Raw genomic sequence first — 27,761 nt, forward strand, 5'->3', positions numbered from 1 at the left:
GCTGGAGCACATATCCCTTCTCTGTCCCCAGTACCCGGCCAAGATTGCTGAATGACGAGGGGGAGTGGCAGCCTGGCATCCACGGATGACCTCCACAGGAGCCTTTCTGAAGGTAGGGCCAAATGAAGGCGTCCCTGAGGGGTGCCCTTGGGAAGAGGGGCCGGGGGTGGGGGGAAGTTGACCTCGCACCATCTTTTCCAAAGAAGAGAGGGACAGCTGTCCCATCCCTAACTGTGAGAGCACAGCAAGAGACGTGCCACCTTAGTTGATCGCGCTGGAGCCACTTCTCCGGGTCCGAGAGAGGACACCGGCCCCAGATTCTCCTGTGCCAGGGTTCCGCAGGGACGACGCCCAACTGGGCTTCGCACCCCAGCTTTCCCCAGTAGCCGCAGCCTTTCAAATCCCCCAAACCCCCACCCTGTATGACCTTGACCTTCCCAGGCCCTTGAGCCACACCCTCTATAATGTAAGGCCACCACCCTCTCCTCCATCACACCTCACCCGACAGAACCCCAACCCTGGTCAGACCTAAATCACGCCCCCCCCAGGTTTTACCCGAACAGCTGCTCTTTCCGGTGCAAAACATTCATTGCATCCACTGGCCTCGCTTTAAAGTCAGGACCACAGATCTCCAGACTTCCCCAGTGTGCTCACCTTTCCCACTCTTCAGAATCCGCATCCCTCTCCTCCTCCTCGCCCCGCACGCCCTCCCCCCCTCCAAGCTGTGACTTTGCCTCGGACTTAGAAGATGAAAGCCATTAGGCAGGAAGTCACCCCCACAAGCGCCTGCATCGGAGCTCCATCTCTGCTCCGAGGGCAAGTCCTGCGTGTGTGTCCCGAACCCTCTCCTATCCCCCAGGACTCTGCTCCTGCAATTATCACCCTCTACGGTCACTCCTCCCCTGCTACAGGGCCAGGCCCTGCCCTGGAAAGTCCTCTATGTCCTCTGTGGCTGCTGGCTTCTCAAACTCTTCGCTGCACGGTCTCTAACCCCTCACGTTCTCTCCTTGACCCTCCATGGGGCACCTGCACCCTGTCCTCGGCTGAATCTACTGCTGGTGGGTCATTCGGGACTCTTGCCCGAGTGTGTCCTCTTAATTTTCTCAGCAACATTTTAGACAACAGACTCTTGCCCACCGTGGGGACACTGCAGGCCTGACTCCCTCCTTACCGCTCACCCCTTCCTTCTCAGCCCCCTCTTCTCCCCCAAAACTCCCAATCACCGATTCTCACGGAGAGTGGGTTTTGCCCCTTCTCCTCCGGGGACATTTGGCAATCTGGCACTTGAAGAGATTTCTCGATGGTCACAACAAGAGGAAGGGGGCGCTACTGGCATCTCGTGGGTAGTGGCCAAGGGCCCTGCTAAACACCGACGGCCCCCACGACAACCAGGACACAAAACACTAGTAACGCGGAGACGGAGAGACCCTGGCCTAAATGTCGCAGCACCGCCGTTCAGTCCTGGGGTCCCTTTTCTTCTGGCCCCAAACTCCTCTTGGTAGTTTCCTCTAGCTCCACAGCTCCCACCTAGAGGCTGAGGACTCCCCAAACTACATCTTCAGCTCTGAACTCCAGGCTCATTCGGCCCCACACTCTCTCCTCTCCTGAGATCTCGGTGCTGTATGTGGGGCCCTCACACCTACATCAGTCACAAGTGTGGTTGCCTCAACCTCCAAAACATACTCCAGAAGCATCCACTTCTGCCCATTTCCACAGTCCCCATCACTCTGGTTTGTACAACCGTAGTTAGTGGCTTCCAACTGTTCTCCCTGCTTCCGGTCTATTTTCCACGGAGCATCCAGAGTGATTTTTTTTAAATCTTGGATCTTGCCCCTCCCCTTAGAACCCTCCAGTGGCTGCTCCCTGTTGCTCCTGGAACAAAACCATCCCTCACTCACCTTGCTCTGCCAACATCCCCCATCCCACCTCATTTCACCCCTCCCATCACACCTTCCTTCTTCCTGCCTTAGGGCCTTTGCACTGGCTATTTCCTTGGATTTTTTTTTTTTTACAAGATAGTCCCTCCTATCATTTGGGTCCCAGTTGAAATACGAACCTAAAGGAATGCCCCCCCCCCATTTACCAATCTTAATCACTGTCCTTATTTATCTAATCACGGCCCATCCCTCTCCCACCCCCCAAATAACCTCCACAAGAATAGAAACCCTGCCTTGCCCACCATGTTAGTCCTGGTGCCTATAGCCGAGCCAGCCTGGCACGTAATACAACCGATTCTGTCCAATGAGTGAACAAATTGATGAGTGAGCCCACATAGTTATGTGCCTGGGGATTGGGGAATAGGCCACAGACCAGGGTAACAGCCCAGGGCCCCGGCCACAGCACACCCCTCATGCCAGGGCTCCAGGGGCAGGGTGGCGCCTGTGGAACAGGCCTGGAGAAGGGGAGCTGTAGTGATAGTGGCTCCATGGGGGAACGACAAGGGCAGCCTCATCCCTGATCACCCCCAAAGAAGAGGGCAAAACATTCTTGCCCTTGAGCCGCCGGGCTCAGCCAGCCCCAGCCTCTGGAGAGCCCAAATTCTGAGACCGAAGGCCATATCCTAATGGAGGCTCATCACGGCAGCCTCTAAGAACGGGGAGGGCCTCCTCATGGTCACCAAGCACTTCGCCTGCTCTGACGTAGGGTGACCACCGAGAACCCCCAGCCCAGAACCAGAGGCCTGGCTCCACTACTTAGACCCAGAGATGCTAAGACGGCCACACTCATTTCTCTGACACCCTCGATCTTTGCTTGGGAATCTCCCAGGGGAGCTGTCACCCTGCGAGGAGCACGTCACCCACTTTAAACTCAGACAGTCCTCCCCTCGTGTCTGGGGGGGGCAAGCAGAGGGACAGCGTTTCCCCCACCCGACGGTCCTTCCCTAAGGCTAATCCCTGAGACCGGGCCCCTGTTCAGTCTGAGAAAATCCCTTGAACTCAAGACTGAAACCCAAGAGAGACTGAGGGCAGAGGCTCCAGGCTCCTGCAAGGATGCCCCCCTACCCCTACCCCTACCCCTACTCGGCACAGCAAGCCTCAGCCCTGCGCTGCTGACCCTCTGCTTCCCCGCTCTCCACCCCAGGAAAGTGGGCGTAACCACCTGAGGGCCCCTCCCAGGTCAGTCGGCAAGGTTAAATGCACTCAGGCACAGCCCAGTACCTAGCTCTTGGAGCAAGTACCCAATTTTATTTTTGCCTTCCCCCAAAACCGGTGAGGAACTTGGCCCCACGAGGCCAGGGCATAGGCCCCTACTTCCCTCCAGGCAGGGCTTCCTGGGGCTTCTGACAGTTCATAAGTATGGTGCCACTCCAGCTCTGGGGGTGGGGGGGGGGGTGCTCCTGGCCTGTCAGCCCATGTGGAGACCTTATTCATTCCTGGAACAGCCCTCACACAGGAAGCAGGAAGCAGGAGCCAGGAATAGGGCTTTGCTGAAGGAAGATAAGCAAGTGACGAGCCCCCTCCCCTACAGCCCCTTCACACCTTCCAGGGCCTCCTCTGGCCAAGTCCCTGTGTGGAAGGGAAGGGTTCTTGGAAAGCAGAGCAGGCTGGGAAGGAGCTTTGAGTCCTATGTTCAGGGGCCTCACATTCTTGCTGAGTTTCCCCATTGTGCAGTGTTAGAGGGTGCCTCCAACCCTTCCTCGTCGCCCCATGGAGTGGCATCCCTGCCTCTAGAACCTTCCTGCACTGCAGGGGAGCAAGCTGAAAGCCTCCTGGGGAATAGGGCTGCAGGTTACAGCCGCAGGACAACACTCCTAGCACCCAGACATCAGGGATGGGAGACTTCTCCCACGAGCCATGGGCTCCCCTGCAAGTCCTGGCCCAAGGGAGAGACAGAGGCAGTACCTTAGCATGCTGGGAAGGCTGTGACTCACCTACAGAATGATTCCCAGGGGACTTCAGGGCTGGAACCTGCCTCTGCCCCCCTTTCCAGACCCCTGGCCCTGGAGCCCTAGAGAATGTCACCTCCCCTTCCCAGCAGCCTCCAGGACTGGGGCAGAAGTTGAAAGCAGGCAGAACCAGGCAGCTCTTGACTGGCCTGCCTTCCCCGGATCAACCTAGAAGTCCCTTAGAAGCCTCTAGTCCCTAGAAGCCCTTAGGAGAACATATGGAGAAGAAAGGGGCAGAGGGAGAGTCCCAGGCCTCACACAGGGTAGCCAGATTGGGGCTGGAAGACAGGGTACTGCCCGGAGGGGGCCAGGGGCTACTCTAGACGGAGATGCCCTTCGCACTTGGGGACAGAAGCCACAGGCTTGACTTCTGCACATCCCCCTGAAAGGACTTTCAGGTACATGTGCTCCTGGGAGAGCTGCTCCCTAAAGCCTCCTGGATGGGTCCTGGCTGGTCTTCTGCTTCCGGAGAAGCAGTGAGTGGTACAGAGGGCACTTGGGCCAGCCAGGAGCTCTCTAGAGCCAAACCAGGAACGTCTGCTCCAGGCCTGGAGTTTAGGGAGGAAGCTGGGGTCTGAAGCAGCCTTGCAGAGGCCCCCACACCCAACTTTCTCAGCGCAGGGAGCTTCCAGCTACATGGGCTCTCTCCAGGCCCTGCAACAATGCGCTGGGCTCTAGCCTTGGAGCCACTGGGGTCGGGGCGCCCAGATTCTGCCGACAATGCCTTCAGAAGCTGCTGCAGGTATGGTCTAGAGGCAGGAGTAGGGCTCCTACCATCGCTGTGGGGCTGGAACCCTGAAGCAGGAAAGACAGGAGGTTACGGCCCGGAAACACAGCAGGAAAACGTGTGGCCCAGCTGTAGAGAGCCAGAGTGACCTTCAGTTTCGTTCATACGGATAGCTCAGCTCATCGGAGATAACCTGCCTCGCCCCTGCTTAACGCTTTCAAGACCCAAATTCTCAACCCACACTTAAAGACAAGGACCACAGGGGCGCCTGGGTGGCGCAGTCGGTTAAGCGCCCGACTTCAGCCAGGTCACGATCTCGCGGTCCGTGAGTTCGAGCCCCGCGTCAGGCTCTGGGCTGATGGCTCGGAGCCTGGAGGCTGTTTCCGATTCTGTGTCTCCCTCTCTCTCTGCCCCTCCCCCGTTCATGCTCTGTCTCTCTGTCCCCAAAATAAATAAAAACGTTGAAAAAAAAATTAAAAAAAAAAAAAAGACAAGGACCACAGAACTCCTCAGTCACCACCACAAAGGCCCTCGGGCTCTCTTCCATGGTCTCCCACTCATACCCCCGAGCTGCTGATGGTCAAGCCACCAGATAGCTGAGGGCGGAAAGCACTGCAGCCCTCGCCATTCCGACACCTCCTGGGGTCCTCTGTACTGAGGGACACCCTGCTCTCACCACCCCATGTCTGAAGCCTCCTACAGAACTTTTCCTGCATTTGCAACCACCTGCCAAACCCAGAGCATCAGGAGGACATTACTGAGCCCTGTCGGGCCCATGTCCTTAGTGAGACAGGCCCTCCTTGCTCTTCCCTGCCTCTCCTGGACCACCACTGCCACCCACTGCTTTGTAAACCTCTTCATCTTAAGCCCAAGTTATCCGGCCAGGCCCCTCCCCCCTCTCAGTGCTGCCTCTCACCCATCACCCCTGCCCAGGCGCTGAAGGCTTCATGATGAGCCTACCCTTCCATCAACAGACCCTGACCGGGGGGGGGGGGGGGGGGGGGGGCGCAGGGGGCGCCTGCGTGGCTCAGTCGGTTGAGCATCCGACCTCAGCCCAGGTCATGATCTCACAGTCTGTGGGTTCGAGCCCCGCATCAGGCTCTGTGCTGACAGCTTGCTCAGAGGCTGCAGCCTGCTTCAGATTCTGTGTCTCCTTCTCTCTCTGCCCCTCCTCTGCCCATGCTCAGTCTCTCAAAAATAAATAAATGTTAAAAAAAAAATTAAAAAAAAAAAAAAAACCAGATACTGACCAAATCAGAGCTGATCGGCTTCAAATGGCGACTCTTCTCCCCTCTGGTCCCATTGATCTCACAGTTCATTCCCTGCTCCCCACCAGACCTGGTCAGTACCAGAAACCACTACTGCAGAAGTCTCGGTTCCTGGCAGCCCACGCCTATATTTCCAGCTCGCTTGTTTAAATATCACAACGATCTAGCCCCTCGAGCGCAGGGACTCCGAGGTCTTCCTGCTTACAAGCTCCTCACTTCCAGACCGTTCTCCTCATCTGACTTGGGCTCCACACGCTTCACCGCAATTATGCCTCGAGCACCGTCCCCTCTGTCACACCTGCCCACAAAACCCCAGTCCTGGAGAACCAAGTCACCAACCTATGCCATGCCTCCACCTGGCTGCCCCAGCACCACCCACAGCCCTGCAGGGTATCTCTAGCTGGTTTCTTCTACCGCAGCCCAGTCGGCAACATCACACCCTTTCCCTTCACATCCATCCCCTTCTCCCCAGCCTCGAGGCTGGTGACTTCAGGTCATTCTCTGTGACCAAAGCCCTCAGAAGTGCATGAATCTGCACCTCAAGACCCACATGCAAATTTAGGTCTGCACCTGTCTTCCTTCTCATTAGGACCAACGAAGCTCAGACATATCCTTGGAGACCTATCCACCAAGGGCATCTCCTACCCAAATGTTCTAGATATGCATCCTTCTGCCCTCTGAATCCAACCTTTCTCTTTCTCTTTCTCCATTGGGTTATTTCAGCATCCAAGCATGCTTGAATGTCTACCATCATGGTAAACCTTCCCTAGACCTACAGCCCCTTCCAGCCACTTCCCAATTTCATTTCTCCTAATAGTCCAACCTCAACAATAGTTACCCACAAAGCTCTTGCCACATTATCTATACTTATCAACTTCAAAAAGTATGTAATATTTGATATTATGTATGGGAAATAATAGTCTAAGAAATGGTGCTAGAGGGGCACCTGGGTGGCTCAGTTGGTTAAGCATCCAACTTCAGCTCAGGTCATGATCTCATGATTTGTGAGTTTGAGTCCCACATTGGACTCTCCATTCTCAGCACAGAGCCTACTTCTGTCTCCCTCTTCCCCCCCCCCCCCGCAACCGACTTGTGCATGCTCTCTAAAAAATAAATGACAAAAAAAGTAGTGCTAGAACTGGGTAGCAAAAGTCACATGCAAAAGATTTAGGATTAAATCTTCATGAACTTGGCTTAGGCAAAGACTACTCAGGGCACCAAAACCACAGTAAAAGAACAGGTAAATCGGACCCCATCAAAATTAAAAATGTTTGCATTCAAAGGACACCATCAACCTAGAGAATGTGAGAAAATATTTGCAAATTATAGGTCTGATAAGGGACATGTATCTAGAATGCACAAAGAACACTTTCAACTCAGCAATAGAAAGATAACTCAAATGAAAAACAGGTAGAAGGATCAAAACCCACTTCTTTGAAGATATACAGATGGCCAATCATCTGTATGCAGTGCAAATCAAAATGCCAATGAGCTGCCATTTCGTACCGAGGATAGAAATAAAAGGATAGATAATAGCTAGTGTTGGCAAGGGCATGGAGAAGTTGGAACCTTCGTACGCTGCTTGTGAGAGTGAAAAATGATACAACCAATTCGGAAAACAATTTAGCAATTCAATCTGGAGTTACCCTAGGACCCAGCCATCTACTCGTAAGCATATATCCAAAGAAAAAGACATAGGTTCACATAAGTTCCTGTAAACAAACATTCGTGGTAACGTGAATCATAAAGGCCAGAAAGTTGAAGTAACCCAAACGTCCTTCAACTGATGAATGGACAAAACGTAGCTCATCCATCCAAGTTGGAGTATCATTTGACAATAATGAAGTGCTTCTATAGGTTGCAATATGGATGAGCTTTGAAAACATGAAGTAAAAGAAGCCAGTCACAAAAGATCACGTATCCTATAATTTCATTTACGTAAAATTTCCAGACTAGGCAACCCTAGAGAGAGCGTAGAGCCATGGTTACCTCGGGGGGTGCTCACGTGCCACTTACTGGTTATGGGACATTGGCCAAGTCAATTAAACCCTCTAAAAAATAAAAAAAAGAATTAAAAAAAAGAAGTCAAACTGTTTACCAAAGCGGCTGTAGCAATTTATACTCCTGTCCACAGGGTGTGGACAGGACATTACTCCATTTTCTTACTAGTATCGGGTATTATCAAGTTTTTAGATTTCTGCCAATTTAAGGGGTAAAAAAGTGGTAACATTGTGGTCTTCGCTTGCCATTTCCTCAGTTATGAATAAGGTTGATGGTCTTGTGTTTATTTCCCATGTTTTTTTTCCCCCGTTAGGTCTCTTGCCCTTTTTCCTGCTTTGTATTTTGCTCAGCATGTGTTTATCTATATTATTATATATTAATATGTAATATATATCATGTATTTTAGATAGTTATGAGTTGCAAGAGTTCTGATTTATAACTTGTATTTTCACTTTGTCTTGATAAGTAGTTATTAGGTCATTACAGAAGTAGTAGTTATATAGTATATTAGAGTAGTTACTAATGTAGTTGGATTTATGAATCTTTGCAGTTTTATGGCTTGCTTTGTGTCTCATTTAAGAGCCTGGGGGGCTCAGTCAGGTAAGCGTCCAACTTCGACTCAGGTCATGATCTCACGGTTCGTGAGTTCAAGCCCCACATCAGGCTCTGTGCTGACAGCTCAGAGCCTGGAGCCTGCTTCGGATTCTGTGTCTCCCTCTCTCTCTGTCCCTCCCCCACTTGCACTCACCGTCTCAAAAATAAACATTAAAAAAAAAATTCTGTTTCTATACATCTATCTTTTAACATCCTTTTGCTTCCAATAATTTAATAGGTTTGGTTGCTTTCAATGTAGATAATCATCGTCTGTGAATAGTGACAGTTTTGCCTCCTTCCCAATACTCAGATTTTTAATTTTTTTTTCTTGCCATACTACAATGGCTAAGTCCTTCACTACAGTATTGAATAGATGGGACAACAGTGAAAAAAACTTGTTTTGGTCCTGAGTTTAGTGCTTTAACATTAAAAATGATTTTTGCTCTGGGTTTTTGGAAGATACTCATGTTAGGGTTAAGAAAGGGACCTCTATTCCTAAGGGTTCTTAATCCTACGTGATCATTTTCACATATTTTGTTTTACATGTCTTGTGGTAACCCCAGTGATTTTGTCCTGCAGCCTCAGTCCCCCACTTCACCCTCATTGACACCACCTCAATATAGGATCCTTCCAATTTCTCAAGTCACTCACCTCTCCCACGGGGACTTTGGCCACTTGGGCTGCAGTCATAAAGCCTGAGGACCCGTGTGATGTCCGAGGTGCTCAGGTTCCATCGCTGGCCAATGTGGACACTGGGAGCCCAGAGCGGTGTGATGGTGGGCAGTCCACGCCGGCTGAAGGCAAGCCTGAAACCCAGTAGGTGGGGACCTGAATCCAGATCACAGCGGGGGCTGGCTGGGCAGTGTAGAAGGAAGGAACGTAGAAAAGGAAAGGGGGTCCTCACCTCCCATAGTGCATCACTGATGAGTAGTCATAGGGCACCAGCATGTTGCTGCTCCGAGATTTGATGAAGTTGATTTCAAAGCCTGGGAAAAACAGAAGCCAAAACCAACAAAACTTGATGATAAGGGAAGAAGGCAGGGAAGGGAAGGGAGGGGTGGGGTGATAGCGGCCTTCGAGGTACTTGTCCCCTACCTGAGCTGACAGATCTAATACTACAGCCAGATGTGCCCCCCTCCCAGTACCAACCAGTCCCTGGTCCCCATCTCCTTGGTGCTTTCACTGCCAACTCCTGTCCTCCCCGCGATGGGTCCAGACCAGCACTAGCTGATGTGGAAGCACAGGGACCTCACAGCTTCCTAGAGCTCACTCTGCTTCTGTCCCCTGTCAAGCTCACCAGTGTGCATCTACCTTTACAGAACAGCTTCCGCTAAGTCAAATGCTACGCAGGGTCTCTGACGCTCCCTACCCGCGAGATAGAGTACCTACCCTTCAACCCAGCTTTAGAGACCCGCTCGCCCCTCACCTGCTGTTGGGCTTCCACTCCCCAGCAGGTCACCTCGTTCTTCCTGCCTCAGGCTAGCAGCACCCATCCCCCAGGTTCAAGTGAAACACTCCCCCACTGGCTAGAGCACCATTTCCCCCATCAGTTGGGTCCCCCAGGCCCGAGAGGGACAAGATTCCCTCCCCCAGCCGCTGTCCTGCCCTTCACAGTGAGCCTCTGAAAAAACAGCCATACCCTGGGTATTTGCTCTCCCAACACCCCCCAGGCCCCTCCAGCCTCTTCCACAACCTGCCATACCAGCCTCTAGAGTACACTTACCTCTTCCTTTTAAAAACCCTTAAGATATTAAACAGTTTTGAACTGGAAATATATTCATCTGGTTTAAAAGTCAAAAAAACAAAAGTGACACAAAAACAGATACTCAGATCAATGGAACAGAAGAGAGAACCCAGAAATGCACCCACAAACATATGGCCAACTCATCTTTGACAAAGCAGGAAAGAATATCTAACGGAATGAAGACCGTCTCTTCAGCAAGTGGTGCTGGGAAAACTGGACAGCGACGTGCAGAAGAATGAACCTGAACCACTTTCTTACACCATACACAAAAATAAACTGAAAATGGATGAAAGGCCTCAATGTAAGACAGGAAGCCATCAAAATCCTCGAGGAGAAAGCAGGCAAAACCCCCTTTGACCTCAGCCGCAGCAACTTCTTACTCAACACGTCTCCGGAGGCAAGGGAAACAAACAAAAATGAACTATTGGGACCTTGTCAAAATAAAAAGCTTCTGCACAGCAAAGGAAACAATCAGCAAAACTAAAAGGTAACTAATGGAATGGTAGAACATATTTGCAAACGACATATCAGATAAAGGGTTAGTATCCAAAAATCTACAGAGAACTTATCAAACACCCCCAAAAACAGATGATCCAGTGAAGAAATGGGCAAAAGACATGAATAGACACTTCTCCAAAGAAGACATCCAGATGTTCGACACATGAAAAAATGCTCAACATCACTCCTCATCAGGGAAATACAAATCAAAACCCCAATGAGATACCACTTCACACCTGTGAGAATGGCTAACATTAACGACTCGGGTGACAACAGATGTTGGCGAGGATGCAGAGAAAGAGGATCTCTTTTGCATTGTTGGTGGGAATGCAAGCTGATGCAGCCACTCTGGAAAACACTATGGTGATTCCTCAAAAAATTAAAAAGAACTACCCTACGACCCAGCAATTGCACTACTAGGTATTTATCCAAGGGATACAGGTGTGCTGTTTCGAAGGGACATATGCACCCCAGTGTCTATAGCAGCACTATCAACAATAGCCAAAGTATAGAAAGAGCCCAGATGTCCATCGATGGATGAATGGATAAAGATGTGGTGTATATATACAATGGAGTATTACTCAGCAATCACAAAGAAGGAAATCTTGACATTTGCAGCTACATGAATGGAACTGGAGGGTATTATGCTAAGTGAAATTAGTCAGAGAAAGACAAATATCATAATACTTCACTCATATGAGGACTCTAAGATACAAAACAGATGGACATAAGGGAAGGGAAGCAAAAATATAAAAAGAAGGAGGGGGACAACACAGAAGAGACTCATAAATATGGAGAACAAACTGAGGGTTGCTGGAGGGGTTTTGGGAGGGGGGATGGGCTAAATGGGTAAAGGCCACTAAAGAATCTACTCCTGAAATCATTTTTGCACCATGTGCTAACTAAACTTGGATGTAAATTATAAAAAAATAAAATGGATTAAAAAAATAAAAGTCAAAAAAAAAATGTTGAGCTATGTGATAAACCTCCCCCTCTATCTTCCTTCCAAGTTCCCAGCTCCCCACCCCCAATTACAGTTATTAGTTTGTATATCTTAGTTTTTTCTACACATATCAACTAATACAAATGTATTCTCATTTTTCTTCATCCTTTAGAATTTTTTTTTATTAATTGGGGGGGGGGGCGAGAGGGGGGCGAGAGGGGAATCTTAACCAGGCTCCACGCTCAGCACGGAGTCCTATATGGGGCACAATCTTACCACCCTAGGATCATGACCTGAGCTGAAATCAAGAGTCGAATGCTCAACTGACTGAGCTACCCAGGCACCCCTCATTTCTCTTCATTCTTAAACAATTTTTTCCCACTAGAGTACCTGGTGTTTTAACCTGTTTTATGGTTAAGAAAACCACTGTTGAGTTTGAGTGTCGTTGGTTTTCTAATTCATTAACTTCTGTCTTTAATTTCATTCCCTCCTGCTTTCCTTTATTTTTTAAATTGGATTTAAATGCTTAATTTTTTTAAAAAAATTTTTTCTATTTTTATTGGTAAGAATTTAAGTCTACACAATTTCCCTGAACATTGCTTTAGCTGTGAATGATTAGTTCTAGTGTGTTACGATTTTTTTTTTAAAGAACTCCTGCAATTTAACCTTGGAACTAAAAGAGAGGATTATTGTTGTTTTTTTAGACTTGAACTTCCAAGTATAAGAAGTTTTCAGTTTTGATTTGTTATTTTCTACTTTGCATTTTACATCACCAACAAAACACTTGAATTAACTTTTTCAAATTTGATATTTTTCTATCATATGGTAAGTTTTCACAAGTATTCCATGAGCCCTTGGAAGGATTATAGTCTCTGTTTTCAGGGTACAGTCACTATCATCACCCCCTTCCTTAGACTAAGCTCTGATCTCAAGCTTCATCCCTCCTCTCACTATCAGGTGCTACCCAAGTCTCCCCCAGAACACCCTTTCTCTGGGGCTCCGTGAATGCGGATCTCTTGAGCAGCAGCCCCCTGCCTACTTCACCTGGTTCCCTCCACAACAGCAGAAGTGCTCATGCCACAAGTTCTCCACTTACAGGAAGCCTTTGAACCCTTCCCCTTTTATACCCATTCCTCTAGACCAAACCCCTTATCATGTATCTCCTCTGCTTCCCTCTTTCATGAAGGGATTGTCTCTACTCTTCTCGTTCCCTGAGTCAGGCTGTCCCCCCAACAAGGGTGGGATCCCACCATTACTGGGGTTGGATGCCCAGCACTCAGCACCATGGCCAGCACACAGCTCCTGCTCACCAGCATCCGACACAGTGGCCCACTCCCAGACCAGCCTTGGCTTTGCCCCTGCCACCTGTCAGGACACGGCCCCCCTGTGCTTCCTCTGTCCCACAGGCCCATTGGTGCCCATCTCACAAGGTCAGAGCCTCCTGCATCTGGGACTTGGCACACACAGTCCACTTCTTCCAGGCCTTCGGTCTCGGCTCAGCCCCTGCAGCGGGCACACAAGCCCTGCCCCCGCCCCACACAGCAGCATCCGGCACATGAAGGACTGCTAGTTGAGTGCACCATGAACAAGGGTCAAAGGATACCACCAACTCCATCCCCACGTACCAGGTTGTGTTCATGAGAAAAAAAAAATGAGACACAAACATAGTGATTCCCTAACTCAGGCATGACTCTGGGTGGGCGGATGGAAGGCTCGGGGCCCGGAGCAGCAGTAGCTGGACCACCTCCAGGTCTCAAAGAGAAGCAGGAGCCCCACCTTCCCAATGGTGGACAAGCAGGTGATAGGAAAGATGGATAACCTCTTCTAAAGTGGCAGGCAACTCTTCAGGCCCTGGCCAGTGCCTGCTGCCCTCTCGCCCCAAGACCCCCAGGTCCAGCGTGGGTTCTGCACGATTTGGCTTACCTGGAAGGATCTCATTCCAGTTGACACGGATATAGTGGTCCCGGTCAGCCCGTGAGTGCTCATGCCAGAAGCCCAGTACGTGCATGAGCTCATGCAGGACAATGCCTGGGCCCTTCTGGAGACATGTAGGTGCCAGGGATACCACCTGCATCCCTCCACTGCGTCCCACGCTGGAGAAACACCTGCAGGGCCAGGAGAGGACACTGGGTAGACACCAGCCCAGAGATCCAGAGCAGACCCAGGCCCCTTCCCCCTCCTCCCATGTCCTGGGATGAATGACCGTCAACGGGTAGTCTCCATCCTGGATTCTAGTCCCAGGTTTGCAATTCCCAAGTCCCTTCACCACTTGGGCATCCGTGAAATGGGTACACTGGAACTCATTACCAACCCGAGGTACAAGGAAGATGTAGACATGAATAGGAGCACAGATACCGGAAGCGGCTCATTGAATGAGCATCCCCATCCAGGGTCCCCAAGTCAAAGTTTTCACACATGATCTTAGGTCTCTAACAAGCTAGGAAATGGGTATTGCCGTTATCCCTGCTTCCACAGAGAAGGCAGGAGAGCCTCGCAAGATAAGGCACTTGCCTGGTGTTGGGTGGTTCCTACACCCTGAAACCCAGATCCAAGGCCGGGTGTCTCCCATGAAAGCTGTCGCCATTCACCAGACCGTGAAGTCTCCCCAGAGGAGGGTTTTGTAAGGGACATCAAGCACCTGATTCCCCTCCTTCCCCACCTTCTGCCTTGGGTATTTGTAGGTCTAACTCCCACAGGGCAAACCACTCAAGGTGGGGGGGGGGGGGGCTTTGGATCTGGGAGACAGGCCCCCAAATAGGTTTTAGACAATGGCCTAGTTAAAGCCAGGCTGAAGGCAGAAGAAAGCCGAGGAACTCCCCCTGCACATGCGCGCTTATGCGTGGATACGCACACCCCCAGGAGTACTTACCCAGACATGGGGACGATGGAAATGAAGTCTCTCTGGCCCTGGTAGGCAACAAACCTGATGCATGTGAAGCGTTCAAACTCAGCAAATGCCTTTAGGAAGAGGTCGCGGCTGGCTTTATCTGGGGAGGTAACACCCCGGATGAACCTCCCACCAAGACCCCAGAGCCCCTGTGACCTGTTGGGAGTCCGCCTGCAGGGTGAGCACAGAGCTTCAAATCCCTCTTCCAAAATGGAAGGTCAGGAAAGGGTAGGGGTGCCTGGGTGGCTCAGTCGGTTAAGCGTCCGACTTCGGCTCAGGTCATGATCTCTCAGTTTGCAAGTTCGAGCCCTGCGTCGGGCTCTGTGCCGACAGCTCAGAGCCTGGAGCCTGCTTCGGATTCTGTCTCCCCCCTCTCGCTCTCTCTCTGCCCCTCCCCTGCATAAATTTATGTTTTCTCAAAACATAAATTTATGTTTTCTCAAAAATAAAAATTAAGAAAGAAAAGGGGGTAGCCTGGGGCTCAGGGAGGAGGTAGAGAAAGCTGGGTCCCAGACAGGCCCCAGCTCTGTGACCTTAGGTAGGTCCCTGTCCTCTGGACTGGTCTTTAAATTTTTTTTTTTCAACGTTTATTTATTTTTGGGACAGAGAGAGACAGAGCATGAACGGGGGAGGGACAGAGAGAGAGGGAGACACAGAATCGGAAACAGGCTCCAGGCTCTGAGCCATCAGCCCAGAGCCTGACGTGGGGCTCGAACTCACGGACCGCGAGATCGTGACCTGGCTGAAGTCGGACGCTTAACTGACTGCGCCACCCAGGCGCCCCATGGACTGGTCTTGAAATGGGTCAGATAGTCCTTGGCTGTCCCCCCATCAGCTCTTCTGGGGTTTTGGCCCTCCCAGCTCAGGAGACTCTCGGGAATAAAAGGGCTTCTTGTGGAAAGGCTCTTTGGTGGTATCCGTGAGGAGAGGCAGAGGGAAGAAACCCAGAGAGGAGCCCAGGCTGCACGGGGAGGAAGGGGCTGGGGCCGGAGGGAGGCCCACGGCTCCCAGGACCCAGAGCGCGTGCTTACTCACCGTATCTGCTGGAGATCAGGAAGGGGACCTCCACGACCTCCCCGTTCTTGGGCCACTTGTTGCTGGTAGTTGAGAACAGCCGCAAGGGACTCTGAAGAGAGAGGGCACTTCAGGGACCCCTAGGGAGTCCTGGGGTAGGACTAGCCTAGCATCTTGCCCCCAATGGTGCCAAATCTCAGGCCATAAGAACCCTAAAGATGTGAGAAGCAGGACACAGGTCCAGGAGGGTGAGGAGGACATCAGAAACAGGACGGAGCGGTGGGAGATGTGGGGGCCTGCTAGGTGAGCCGTGGTGACCACCACCACCCTTTGTTCCACACAACAGAACTTGTTACCGATTGTATCCAACAGAAAAACAAAACTACTTGTTCCCAACGAGGCGGACGAGGCATCCCAGCTCCCCAGGGGGGCCTAGTTCCAAAGAGCTCAAAGGCCCACCAGCAGCCCCATCCTTCCAGAAACACAGCGGTCAGCCGAACGTCCCTGAATGTTAGGGCTCATGCTAAGGCAACACCCCTGGCCTCAGCGAGCTCCTCTTTCCACTCTTCCAGCAACCAAAACCGTTGGGAGGCGCGGGCTTCACGGAAGCCCAGCAGGTCCTGCCCCACTGGCTACCACAGGCTTCGCTGGATTCGGCTCTTACCCCGGCCTCACTGAATAACCGGAAACAGGGGCCTCACCCCACCCCCAGGGCTCCCGCCCAGCCCCAGCCTTTGACTCTGCAGCCCAGCCTCATGCTGTGCCCTCAGTGGGCGGTCACCAAACCCCAGAAGGGTCTTGCTGTCACCAGGTCGCGGTTCTGGTCTGGGCACCTCTGCCTCCTAGTCTCCTAAAACATGGCTCTGTTCCCCTGAACACCGTGCATTCTCGGCTCCCTGTTCCCACCCCAGTTCCCACCCAGTCTTCTGGGAAAGTCACCCCAGTTCCCACCCAGCCTTCTGACTCCACCCCTCACCTCCCACGGGGATGGGGTCCCTGCCTTACCTCCCCAAACCGTGGCCACCACCCCGGTGTGCACGACCACCACCGCCCTAGAGCCCCACCAGCCCCTCTGCCGATCTGTGCTCATCTCTTCCTTCATTCCAGTACTTTCTGAGCACCTCCCCTGGGCACAGTACCAAGCTGGATCTTGGGGACTCAAATGCCCTCCTTCAGGAAGCCCTCCAAGGCTGATTGCTGTTACCACTGTAGAAGTTACCCTCCCTCCTTTTCCCTTCAGTCTGGCTAATTGTGGAACATTCACTGTGACTTTAGCAAGAAGGGAGGCGGGGTGGGGGGTGGTCTATCAAGCTACGAGCAACAGAGACAGGTTCTTCACACGTCACACCCCCATGACACCAGAGGCTGGGCTCAAAGGCCTCCAACAACATCGTGAAGTTATTTACACTGATGTGTATGCTTGCTCACCGGCCGGAGGATGTCCCCCTCGAGGAGGAAGCTGCTCTCTGGGGTTTCCTCTGGGATGAGCCCTGGGAAGGAAGGGAAGGAGTGTGTGAGCCCATGCCCCGCAGAATCCAGACTCTAAGGACAGGCCCCAAAAGCAACCCCAAAGTCTGTCCTTTCTGACTCTGAAGCTGGAGCTTCCCTGGGCCCCCGAGGCTGTGTGGCCTCAGGCTAGTCACACAGCCCCTCTGAGTCTCCCCTCTACATAATATATATGGCCCCTCGGCCCAGTCACATCTCTCCCTTGTTCAAACACGGCCCAGAGCGCCTGCCACCCACACGCCTCCCTCTGCGTTTGAACCTCTCTGCTAATCAGAAGCAGACTTTTTCTCCAGCTGTCTCCTTCACCCCCCTCTCCAGCACAGGCCATACTCTAGGAACATGCCCTGGACCCCCCTGTCCTACCTCGTCCCCCCTCTAATGCCCACCGATTGGTAGGATATTCAGGACCCTTGGGGGGACAAGTGAAATTCCAGCTCACGCCACCACAGAAGGGAGGGAAGTCTGGATCCAGTTGAGTCTGGCTCCTCCCCCCCCCCCCCCCGCCTCCCCCATCTCAGCTAGTCTCTGCTTCTGTCTCCAGCCTCCGTTTCTGCCTCAGCCCCGTGAGGAATCTTAGAGGAGGGTCTGGCACCCTGGCGGTACCTTAGGCCGGGTTCCCTAGAAGCAGAGCCTGGGCTGGGGAGGCACCTGCAAGCGATTTACTGAGGGGTGCTGGGGAACACCCCGACTCCGCCGGGGTGCAGCCCCAGTCTGATCCCACAGGAGCTCTGGACCCCAAATGGCACCACAGACTTGTTCCGCTTTGAGGCAGGGGACTGACCCGTGGCCCACAGGAGTCACGGCGGGCCACCTTGGGCAGGGGAGGGAGTGGCTTCCCAAGCATCCCTGGCAGAGGGCCTTCAGCTGCGAGGCCTTAGCGGCCCACATTCCCGGCAGCTGGGGCTGGGGTGTGCTTCCCGGTAAAGGGCCTCTCGGATAGCAGTTGGGCTCCAGCAGCCCGAGCTGAGAGTATCCATGGCAGCTCAAAATCAATGCCAGGGAAGCCTCAGATGGGTTCTGGCTACCTCCAGACCGGTCACAGTTACCAAAAGGTCGCGCACTGCCCTGAGGCTCCGTAGCTCCGGGGCTCCAAGTCGGTTCAGACCACAGGGTAGCCGCCACGTCCGGGAGATCCCCATCCCTCCAAAGTCACCCCCCCCCGTCCCCCCGACACTTCGGCTCCAACACCCGAATTCCAGTATTCCCCCCACCCCCGCAGCTTCATTCCAGGTTATCTATACATTCTTTTTTTTTTTTTTAACGTTCATTTATTTTTGAGAGAGACACACACATACAGACTACAAGTGGGGGACAGTCAGAGAAAGAGGGAGACACAGAACCTGAGGCAGGCTCCGTGCTGACACGGGGCTCGAACTCACGAACCACGAGATCATGACCTGAGCTGAAGTCGGATGCTTAACCAACCGAGCCACCCAGGCGCCCCTAGACGTTCCCTTTCTTCAGCGGGGATCCCCAGACAGGAAGGCCATGGGCCTCATGCCTCTTTGTGTCTATAGCCCAGCGCATACCCTCACACCTGTAGCCTATCCTGCACCAGGTGGCTGACATCTTTTCGAACATCCGCTGATGACTTAGTTTAACACCAGCCGGAGCATCTGAAGACCCACGCTTTTATCGGGCCTTTTTTTTTTTTTTTCAACGTTTATTTATTTTTGGGACAGAGAGAGACAGAGCATGAACGGGGGAGGGGCAGAGAGAGAGGGAGACACAGAATCGGAAACAGGCTCCGAGCCATCAGCCCAGAGCCCGACGCGGGGCTCGAACTCACAGACCGCGAGATCGTGACCTGGCTGAAGTCAGACGCTTAACCGACTGCGCCACCCAGGCGCCCCTCGGGCCATTTTTAAAAACGTAGGCTTTCCTCCCTTCTTATAAAAGCAACGATCTCATGGAAAAGATACAGAAATACAGACTTTTCAAGCGTTGCCCATAGACCGAGGAACTGCTACTCACCCAGAGCCCAGTAAGCTGGCACAGTTCCAGCTCGTTCTGCTCATCCGCGTGTTCTGCGTGGTTTTCACCACACTACGTGGACAATTTCGTAGCCCCTCCACCCCACAAGAAGACACAGCGCCCTCACCTTGGTTAATCGCAGGGATGTCCTTGTCCCAGGATGTCTGGGTCCCCTCGGGGTTCAGGCCCTCCGAGAAGCTGGTTCCACAGGCTTCTGAGCAGCTGGAGGCTGAGGGTGCTCCTAAGATCAAACCTGGCCCAGACGGGCACATACCCATGATGCCCGAAGTGCCCTCATTAGCGAGAGAGGACAACAGGGCCTGGGGGGTGGGGGCTGGGTAGTATCAGACCACAACAGCCAGGCCCTTCGCGAAGGCAGACCCCTAGAAAGTAGTCCTGGGAGACTGCCTGGCCTCCCTTCAGTCCAAGCTGATGGCAAGGCCTAGACAACTTGGAGGAAGGAGCTTCTTTAAGGGGACCAACACTGGGTTCCAAAAAGCAGCCCCAGGCTCTGAATAGCTGTGTATATGAGATAGGGGAGGAAGCAAAAGAGAGAGGCGGGACCAGACCTCAGGCTCTAACACTGAGGGTGAGCCCGGGCTAGCTGCCCCGGCCCCATGCCTCCCTTCTCAGCCCAGGCCTCTGGAAATCAGACTCAGATCGAGCAAGCCTGGCATGACCAGCAAAACAAGGATGCCTGAGGGCCACACCTGCTACCTCCTGCCAGGCACGCCCTCTGCTTTCAGGATCTTCAGGATGCCTCCCCTTGGTGCCCCCTAGGAACTGATTTCTGGGAACATCCCTGGAGAGCCCATTTTCTGCGCCCTTCAGATCCCTGCAGGCTCCGGCCACACCCTTCTCGCCTCTACTCAGCACTCTGCAGGCTAGCAGCCCACTTACCTGGCAAAGAGACCAGACCCAGCACCCAAGGCCAGAGGCCTCCCATATTCATGCTATGGTGGCCCCCCGCGGGCCCTGCAGCAGGCGACTCCCAGATGAGGACAAGCCAGCCACTCCCACCCCCACTCCCACGCTTAAATAGCAGCGTCTCCAGCCCCCACCTGCAGCCTTGCCCCAACCAACTCCACCTGCTGCCCTACCCACACCTGTGTTCCCCACCCCCAGCCCTACCCACCCCTACGTGTGTTCCCCACCCCCAGCCCAGGCCGAGCCTTCTGGACCCTAGTCAACCCTTCCCAGCCTGGCTGAAGTGGGCAAGAAGAAGGCAAGAATCCAGGCACAAAGCGCCCTGCAGGGAGGGAGGGTCCCACTTGGGAGTGTGCCTCTTCTGAGGTCCCCTCCCACCACCAGGGGGCAGAGGAACACCACAGAAGGGTGCTGAGGTGGGCGCCCTGGCGTGGACCTCATCCTCCAATATGTGGCGACCCGGTCCTGCCCCCGCCCTGGACATGGGGAAAGCTGCCTGAGACCCTGAGGCACCACAGTCTATCTGTGGGAGGAGGAAAGGGCACTAATTTTTATAAGCAGACAATCACAAGCGTGGGGATCAGGAAAAGTTTACACGCTGAACGCCCGGCGTAACCAGCACCCCAGAGAAGCCTACCATGTGGAAAGGGGGATCTCTTGCATACCTGGACCCTCGCAGGGACACTACCCCTGTCATCCCCCACAACAGCCTCGCAAGACTGGCATTTATCCCCATTTCACAGATCCAGAAACTAAGGCTCCTTGCCCATCTCCCTCCTCCTCTCTGCTCCTTGGCCTCTGAAGAAGCCCATTCTCAGAGCTTGGTGGCCAAGGGTCCCACCTGGATTTAAATCCTGGAGGTGAGGGAGTTGGGGACCTCCCCAGCCAGTGCCCAGTGAAAAGAAGCAACAGAGACGAGGCAAGGTCACCAGCCGCCGTCCACAAGTGCCTCTCCGCATCCTGCCGTGCCTAGAATCCAGCATTTCTCAAAAGACAGGAGTCAGAATCACAGGGAGAACAGACAGTTGCCCCTGGTGCCCGGACACAGTATTAATGTGTGTAAAAATGCAATGAGCTAGCCGCTTCGGATGAGTGCTTTGTAAAATAATCGTAATAATAATCGCCCTGCTTGGGTAGAGCAACAGATTCTCAGTTGAGAGATACAGTTTGACGTGAGGACATTACGCGAAGCAAAATTAGCCATTCACCGCAGGGAAAATATGGTGTGATTCCGCTTATGAAGTATACAGTCAGGTTCAGAGACAGAAAGAATGGTGGCTGCCAGGGCCTGGGGGAAAAGAGAAAATGGGGAGTGGTTGTTTAATGGGTACAGACTTTCAGCTTTGCAAGGTGGGAAAGTTCTGGAGACCTTGAATACGCTCAACATTACCGTACACTTAAAAATGGTAAAGATGGGGCGCCTGGGTGGCTCAGTCGGTTAAGCAGCCGACTTCGGCTCAGGTCATGATCTCGCGGTCCGTGAGTTCGAGCCCCGCGCTGGGCTCTGTGCTGACAGCTCAGAGCCTGGAGCCTGTTTCAGATTCTGTGTCTCCCTCTTTCTGACCCTCCCTCGTTCATGCTCTGTCTCTCTCTGTCTCAAAAATAAATAAACGTTAGGGGCGCCTGGGTGGCGCAGTCGGTTAAGCGTCCGACTTCAGCCAGGTCACGATCTCACGGTCCGTGAGTTCGAGCCCCGCGTCGGGCTCTGGGCTGATGGCTCGGAGCCTGGATCCTGTTTCCGATTCTGTGTCTCCCTCTCTCTCTGCCCCTCCCCCGTTCATGCTCTGTCTCTCTCTGTCCCAAAAATAAATAAAAAAACGTTGAAAAAAAAAGAGAGAAAAAAATAAATAAATAAACGTTAAAAAAAATTTTTTTTTAATAGTAAAGATGATACATTTTATGTTATACATGAATGTATAATGTCTCTGCAGGGGATACATTCCAAGACCCCCAGTGGGTGCCTGAAATTGTGGATAATACAAACCCCTATACATAGTATTTTTTCCTATACAAACATACCTATGATAAACACTTAAATTACAAATTAGGCATAGTAGGGGCGCCTGGGTGGCTCAGTTGGTTAAGTGTCCGACTCTTGACCTCAGCTCGGGTCTTGATCTCAGGGTCCTTTCAGGCCCTGTGTTGGGCGCCATGCTGGATATAGTGCCTAGGAAGGAAGGAAGGAAGGAAGGAAGGAAGGAAGGAAGGAAGGAAAAAAGGAAGGAGGAAGGAAGAGAGAGAGGAAGGAAGGAAGGAAGGAAGGAAGGAAGGAAGGAAGGAAGGAAGGAAGAAAACAAGTTAGGCTCATTAAGAGATTAACAACAACTAATAAACACTGTAATTATTTTTTAAGTCTATTTATTTATTTTAGAGAGAGAGAGTGAGGAAGGAGCAGAGAGAGAGAGGGAGAGAGAGAATCCCAAGCAGGCTCCACACCGTGATCGCAAAGCCCGACGTGGGGCTCGAACTCATGAACTGTGAGATCACAACAAAATCAAGAGTCGCACGCCTAACTGACTGAGCCGCCCAGGCACCCCAACAACTAATTGAGGCTGTAATTAAAGCTATGTGAATTTGGTCTCTCTCAAAATGTCATGCTGCACTGCATTTGCCCTTCCTTGTGCCGATGGGAGATAAAATGCCTGCGTGGTGAGATGAGGTGAGGTGCACGGTGTCGGCGCTCTGACACAGTGTTAGGTAGTATTGACCTTCCAATGAGAGGTCAGGGAGAGGATCGCCTGCTTCCAGATTGCGGTTGACCAGAGGCAACTAAAACCACAGAAAGCAAAACCTCGGATGAGGAGGGATGACTGTATATCTGCAGTGTTCTGTTTTGTTTTGTTTTTACACTTATCTTTGAGAGGTGGTCGAGGGGAGGGGAGGAGACACAAAATCTGAAGCAGGCGTCAGCCTGGATCTGAGCTGGATCTGAGGCGTCAGCACGGAGTCCGATGCGGGGCTTGAACCCACAGGCCGTGAGATCATGACCTGAGCTGAAGTTGGGTGCTTAACCAACTGAGCCAAGGCGCCCCCTCCCCCACCCCGTATATTTTTAACCACAATTTAAAAGTTAGAAAGAAAGAAAAGAAAGAAAGAAAGAAAGAAAGAAAGAAAGAAAGAAAGAAAGAAAGAAAGAAAGAAGAAAGAAAGAAGGAAAGAAAGAAAGAAAGAAAGAAAGGAGGAAGGAAAGGGTGCCTGGGTGGTTCTGTCGATTAAGCATCCGACTCTTGATTTCAGCTCAGGTCATGTTCCAGGTTTGTGGGACTGAGCCCCCCGCATCAGGCTATGCGCTGAGCGTGAAGCCTGCTTAAGATTCTTTCTCTCTCTCTCCCCCCTCCCCGCCTCCTTCCCTCTGCCCGTCTCCCCTGCTCAGGTTCTCTCTCTCTCTCAAATAAAAAATATATATATATTTAAAAAATAAATAAGAAGGAAGGAGGGGGAGAGACAGAAATGCCGTTTGTTTGGAAAACAAACTTAAAAACACAGGCAAGGGAGGCTGGATGGGGAGGGTAGATGGAAGGGCTGGGGTAGCGGTGAGGGTGGGGTGGGCAGCCACCAGTCCTGCTGTTTGTGAGATGTGACCGTGTGGTGGGAAGGCTCCGGTGACTCAGGGCCCCCCATGCTCTCCCCGCCCCCCAACCCCAAGCTGAGGGGCTGGTGTCAGGTCCAAACGGAAGCCCCACTCAGGACCTAAGGAAGCCCGGATAGTAAGCCCGGCTCTGCCCAGCTCTCACCCACCCCTAGACGGCCGAGGGAGCAAGGCGCTGGGGGCGGGCTGTTTGTCCTTCACCCGGCCTTGTGGAACGAGTGCCCACCTGTGCCAGACCCCGGGCACAGAGGGCAGAGCAGACCACAGGCCCTGCCCTCATGAGCATCCAGCCCAGTGGAGACGCATACCTTCACACCTGCACACCTGAAAACCTTCACCGACCATCCGCTAACATGTCCTGAGCACCTACTATGTGCAGGTGCTGGGCTAAGCCCCTTAAACGGATTGACTTGTGTCATTCTCAAGACCACCCTAACTGCCAGGGGCTCATAATAAAACCCCACTTTACAGATAAGGGAACTGAAATACAGCAAGCAAAGCTGGCTCCCTAACCGTCAAACTACACCCCTCAGGTGCACCCTGCCAGGCGCTCAGAATTTCCTAAGGAAGAGCCAGCACTCCGCGGGGATGACCCTTGAGCTGAGTTTGGAAAGGCAGAGTTAGATGACACTCCAAGCGGCCAGGAGCATCAGAGCGGAGGCTGAATGACACAAGGTGAGCTGTCCCAGAGCTGTCCTCCAGGGCCTCAGCACCCCTGCCCTCTGGCAAATCACAGTACCCGTTTCCGGCCGCCCCAGCATGCACCCCTCCACTTCTGGCTTGGCCTGGGCCCACGGCTCATGCCTCCCCAGACAGCGTAGTCTCAAACCAGGCAAGTAACCAATATTCGGTCAAGGCATGCTACTTGAGTGGTCGGAAAGAACAACCAAGCCCATGCCTGGTGACGTGTTCTCCACACCAGACCCCGGGCCACATGACTCCTGGGGACAAGAAGGAACTCTGGAACAGGGGCTTCCGGGAGCCCCGGCGCAAACGGGCATTCCGAGGCTTGGGGGCCCGGCCCGGGTGTGTGAGAGAAGAGGTGAGAGAGGCTGTGCTGCCCTCCTGTAGGGAAAAGGGGGCCCAGCCTAGCACACACACGTGCGTACGGCCACGGGAAGAGCCACACGCGTGGGCACACACACAGATACGTTCAAGTACACACGGCATGCAGGTGTGTGCGAGCCGAGCACAGACACCCACACCCGTGGCAGCAGCCACATACATAGACCCGCACACGTACATATGCACCCACGTTCCAAAAAGGAAGTGGGGCCCGAGCCATGGACACATGGCCTTTTCCCCACAGGGTCCAAAGCCAGGAACAGGAATAAGGTTGGAGACAGCCTCCCTGAAACTGCCTCCTTCAGCTCTGGAGACAGACAGAGCTGGGCCAGGACACCCACACGGGGGGGCGGAGGCGGGGGGGGGCAGGGCCGAGGGGCTCCTCCTGCAGGTGAGGCCCCCCCACCAGCACCTTCTTCCTTCTACTTCTTGGATACTGCCGGCACGAGGAAAGGCGAGGTCTGATGAAACAGCGTTCGAGCATTTTCCCAGGCACTGACTTGAGACCGACGCTTGAGAAGTTGTTTTTTAAACAAAACAATATTTTATTGACGCATCCTCAATGTTCTGTATAAATATAAAGTGCTAAGTTTCCAACCCCCGCCCACAGGGCCGGGAGGAAGTGGGGGAGGGAGTGTTAAATGTCAGCTGAACACAAATAACTTTCCAGCGCCTGGCCAATACAGGCGTGAAACACTCACACACATACACACGTGCGCACACGCAAGCACAGAGGTCCGGACGCCACAGACGCGTCACTTCCCCGACACCCAGCTCCCCAGGAGCTCAGGGCTCAGACTCCAGGCCTGTAGTGGAACCCCCCCCTCCCCGCCCCTGCAGACGGGGCTCCTGATTGTCACAGCTTGTTCCCTTAGAGCTGTCGGGCTGCCAAGGGCTTCAACACGGTGGTGGGACCAGTGGGAATCCATGGGTGTAGAGTCCAGTCAATTTCTGCCAGGAGACAGAGGGGCGAGGGGAAGCCGACACGCCCTCCATTCTGGTCCCCCGGGATGAGGGCCAGCCCTCAAACCTAGCAGAAGAGCACCAGGTGAGAAAGTCCAGCATTCCCACATTGCCAGCACCACCAGCTGGGGGCTTTTGGAATTCCAGGGAAGGGGCAGCTTGCCCTGAACGGAGGGACCCGGTGGCCCTGGGGGAGCCAGCAAGGTGCGGCCCTGCCTCAGTGACATAGCACCTGCGTCTCAAACTGTAGCAGCTGCCCCATGAAACTGAAGTTGGGGGAGATGACTCCCCGGCGTTGCTTAACAAAGTCGAAGGCCTCGTCCAGCCTCACGCGGCGGCTCTGGATCAGGTAAGCCAGGCAGATGGTGGCGGAGCGTGAGATGCCCGCCTGGCAGTGTACGAGTACCCGGCCTCCAGCGTTCTTCACCGAGTCTGCAAAGGAGATGGGGAAGGGGAGGAGGGTCAGACAAGAAGGCAGGCAGGGGAGCTGACAGGTGCCCCTTCAGGTCCCTGGGCTGAGGGCCCCCCTCTTACCAATGAAGCTTATGGCCTCCTGGAACCAGGCACTGATCTCCACCATCTGGTTGTCCTCCACCGGGATGCTCTTGTAGCGGAAAAGGCCCTCAAAGTGGTTGGGGCAGCTGGCGGAGACGTTGAGGACAGCTGTGATGCCACAAGCCTGCAGCCCCTGCAGGTCGGAGGAGTGGCTGCAGCTGCCCAGGAACAGGTAGGGTAAGATCTCCACGGGGCCGCCCTGCATGGGGAGGAGGAAGGGGGTGATGGTGAGGTCTTCCCGGCCCAGGCCTGGAGAGCCTGAACACCAGTGAGGGAAGACAGGGCAGGCTGGCCTGGACAAGAGGAGCCCTCAGCCTATCCTGACCAGGATCACACTCAAGAATACGAGGACACAAGGGGACACACACAAACACACACCTCCCCCATCAAGGCCCCCAATACACTTCAGGCACACAGATTCACGTGAGCAGCCCGTATCATACACACATAGATGTGCTCCCGTTTGCTGCGGACACGGACACACACACACACACACACACACACACACACGAATGCGGACATGGAGAGACTCCTGGCATCCACAAGCGGCGGCCTCTTTCCCCAGAGGTGCCTATCGGGCAAATACGGAGGAGTAGCGGGGAGAGCAGTGCACGGAGCCCTGATCTCAACTCACCTGGTCGTAAAAGGGAGCCCTGGCGTCAGAACGGCTGTTCTCGGCCCCAACAGGCGACATGGCCGGGGCGGGGGACTCGGAGCACAGATCGGGGCAGCAGGCCTGGAAGCCGTCGAAGCCGCCTGCAGGGAGGGAGAGGGCCGGTTAGCGGGGTGGGCCCGGCGGGGGTCGGCGGGCTGGGAGCGTGGGCCGGGAGGGGGCCGGCGCGGGCGGCGCTCACCTCGCAGGAAGCAGACGGCCGTGGGCCCCGCGCGGGTCTCGGGCAGCAGCGCGGAGAGCAGCGCGTGTGCCGGGCCGTCGGGCGGGAGCGCGGCCACCGAGGCGCTGCCCTCGTCCAGCACCACGGCCCGCGCCAGCTCCCCGCGGGCCAGGCGCGCCCGCAGCGCACGGTCGGGCAGCAGGCAGGCGAGGGCGGCGGCGGGCGGGCCCCGCGCTCGGCGCCGCAGCAGCGCGTTCCAGGGCACGGGCCGCGCGTGGCGCACGTGGTGCCGACAGAAGGCCAGGAAGGGGCGGCAGTCGAGCAGCAGCGTGCGCTCGGCCTCCCGCGGCTCCCGCAGCAGCGCGCCCAGCGCCGCGCAGTCCAGCTCGCGCGCCGCCTCCAGCCCCATAGCGACGGCCGTGGCTCTTCGGGCCCCTCTAACCGCGCTTCCTCTTCTTGTAACCCGGAGCGCTCCCGGACTCTCACGGCCTCCGCGCTGCCCGAAAGGAGGGTTCTGGGCGCCCTGGGCGGCGCCCCGGCTTAAGTACCCCTGGGCCGGCCTCCCGGGTCACCATACAAGGGCAGCAGGAAGGCGCCGGCGCCCGCCCCCGCGGCCCGCAGCTGGCGCGAGCTGGGCGGGCCCGGGGAAGGGGCGGGCGGAGGGTGGGGGAGGAAGCCGGGACCAGCTGGGGAGGGAAGGCGTTTGCCAGGATCAGTGGGGCGCGAATGCCACCCGCCACTTCTGCGCCCTAGCCTGGAAGAACGCTCCCACCCCTTGAGCTGCTCC

General features: G+C 54.0%; 2 protein-coding genes across 2 annotated transcripts; both read right to left on the reverse strand.

Annotated features, from left to right (window-relative positions):
* Positions 1-3,163: 3,163 nt before the first annotated feature.
* On the reverse strand, positions 3,164-20,062 carry ASTL (astacin like metalloendopeptidase). Its single transcript, XM_011281240.4, has 9 exons — positions 19,943-20,062; positions 19,170-19,295; positions 16,991-17,052; positions 15,584-15,674; positions 14,531-14,648; positions 13,585-13,766; positions 9,381-9,462; positions 9,128-9,282; positions 3,164-4,681 (listed from the first exon to the last, which is right to left on the reverse strand). The coding sequence occupies exons 1-9, from the start codon at positions 19,992-19,994 to the stop codon at positions 4,281-4,283; spliced, it is 1,269 nt and encodes a 422-aa protein (XP_011279542.3). The 5' UTR covers positions 19,995-20,062; the 3' UTR covers positions 3,164-4,280.
* A 5,082-nt stretch (positions 20,063-25,144) lies between these two features.
* DUSP2 (dual specificity phosphatase 2) lies at positions 25,145-27,501 on the reverse strand. Its single transcript, XM_003984285.6, has 4 exons — positions 26,996-27,501; positions 26,776-26,897; positions 26,121-26,340; positions 25,145-26,018 (listed from the first exon to the last, which is right to left on the reverse strand). The coding sequence occupies exons 1-4, from the start codon at positions 27,381-27,383 to the stop codon at positions 25,804-25,806; spliced, it is 945 nt and encodes a 314-aa protein (XP_003984334.1). The 5' UTR covers positions 27,384-27,501; the 3' UTR covers positions 25,145-25,803.
* Between the last annotated feature and the right edge of the window lie 260 nt (positions 27,502-27,761).

The sequence above is a fragment of the Felis catus genome, chromosome A3 (assembly GCF_018350175.1).
Source record: "Felis catus isolate Fca126 chromosome A3, F.catus_Fca126_mat1.0, whole genome shotgun sequence".
Lineage (NCBI taxonomy): Eukaryota > Metazoa > Chordata > Mammalia > Carnivora > Felidae > Felis > Felis catus.

Bases quoted from the DNA above. Each gene is read 5' to 3' on its own strand.
- ASTL (XM_011281240.4), bottom strand. From the start codon at position 19,994: ATGAATATGGGAGGCCTCTGGCCTTGGGTGCTGGGTCTGGTCTCTTTG. The intron at 9,463-13,584 runs GTAAGCCAAATC...TGTTTTTCCCAG, and splicing joins CTGGAATGAGATCCTTCCAG to GCTTTGAAATCAACTTCATC. The intron at 4,682-9,127 runs GTGAGTGACTTG...TTCCTGCTTCAG, and splicing joins CCAAAGTCCCCGTGGGAGAG to GGTTCCAGCCCCACAGCGAT.
- DUSP2 (XM_003984285.6), bottom strand. From the start codon at position 27,383: ATGGGGCTGGAGGCGGCGCGCGAGCTGGACTGCGCGGCGCTGGGCGCG. The intron at 26,341-26,775 runs GTGAGTTGAGAT...CTCCCCATGCAG, and splicing joins GGGCTCCCTTTTACGACCAG to GGCGGCCCCGTGGAGATCTT. The intron at 26,019-26,120 runs GTAAGAGGGGGG...TCTCCTTTGCAG, and splicing joins GGAGGCCATAAGCTTCATTG to ACTCGGTGAAGAACGCTGGA.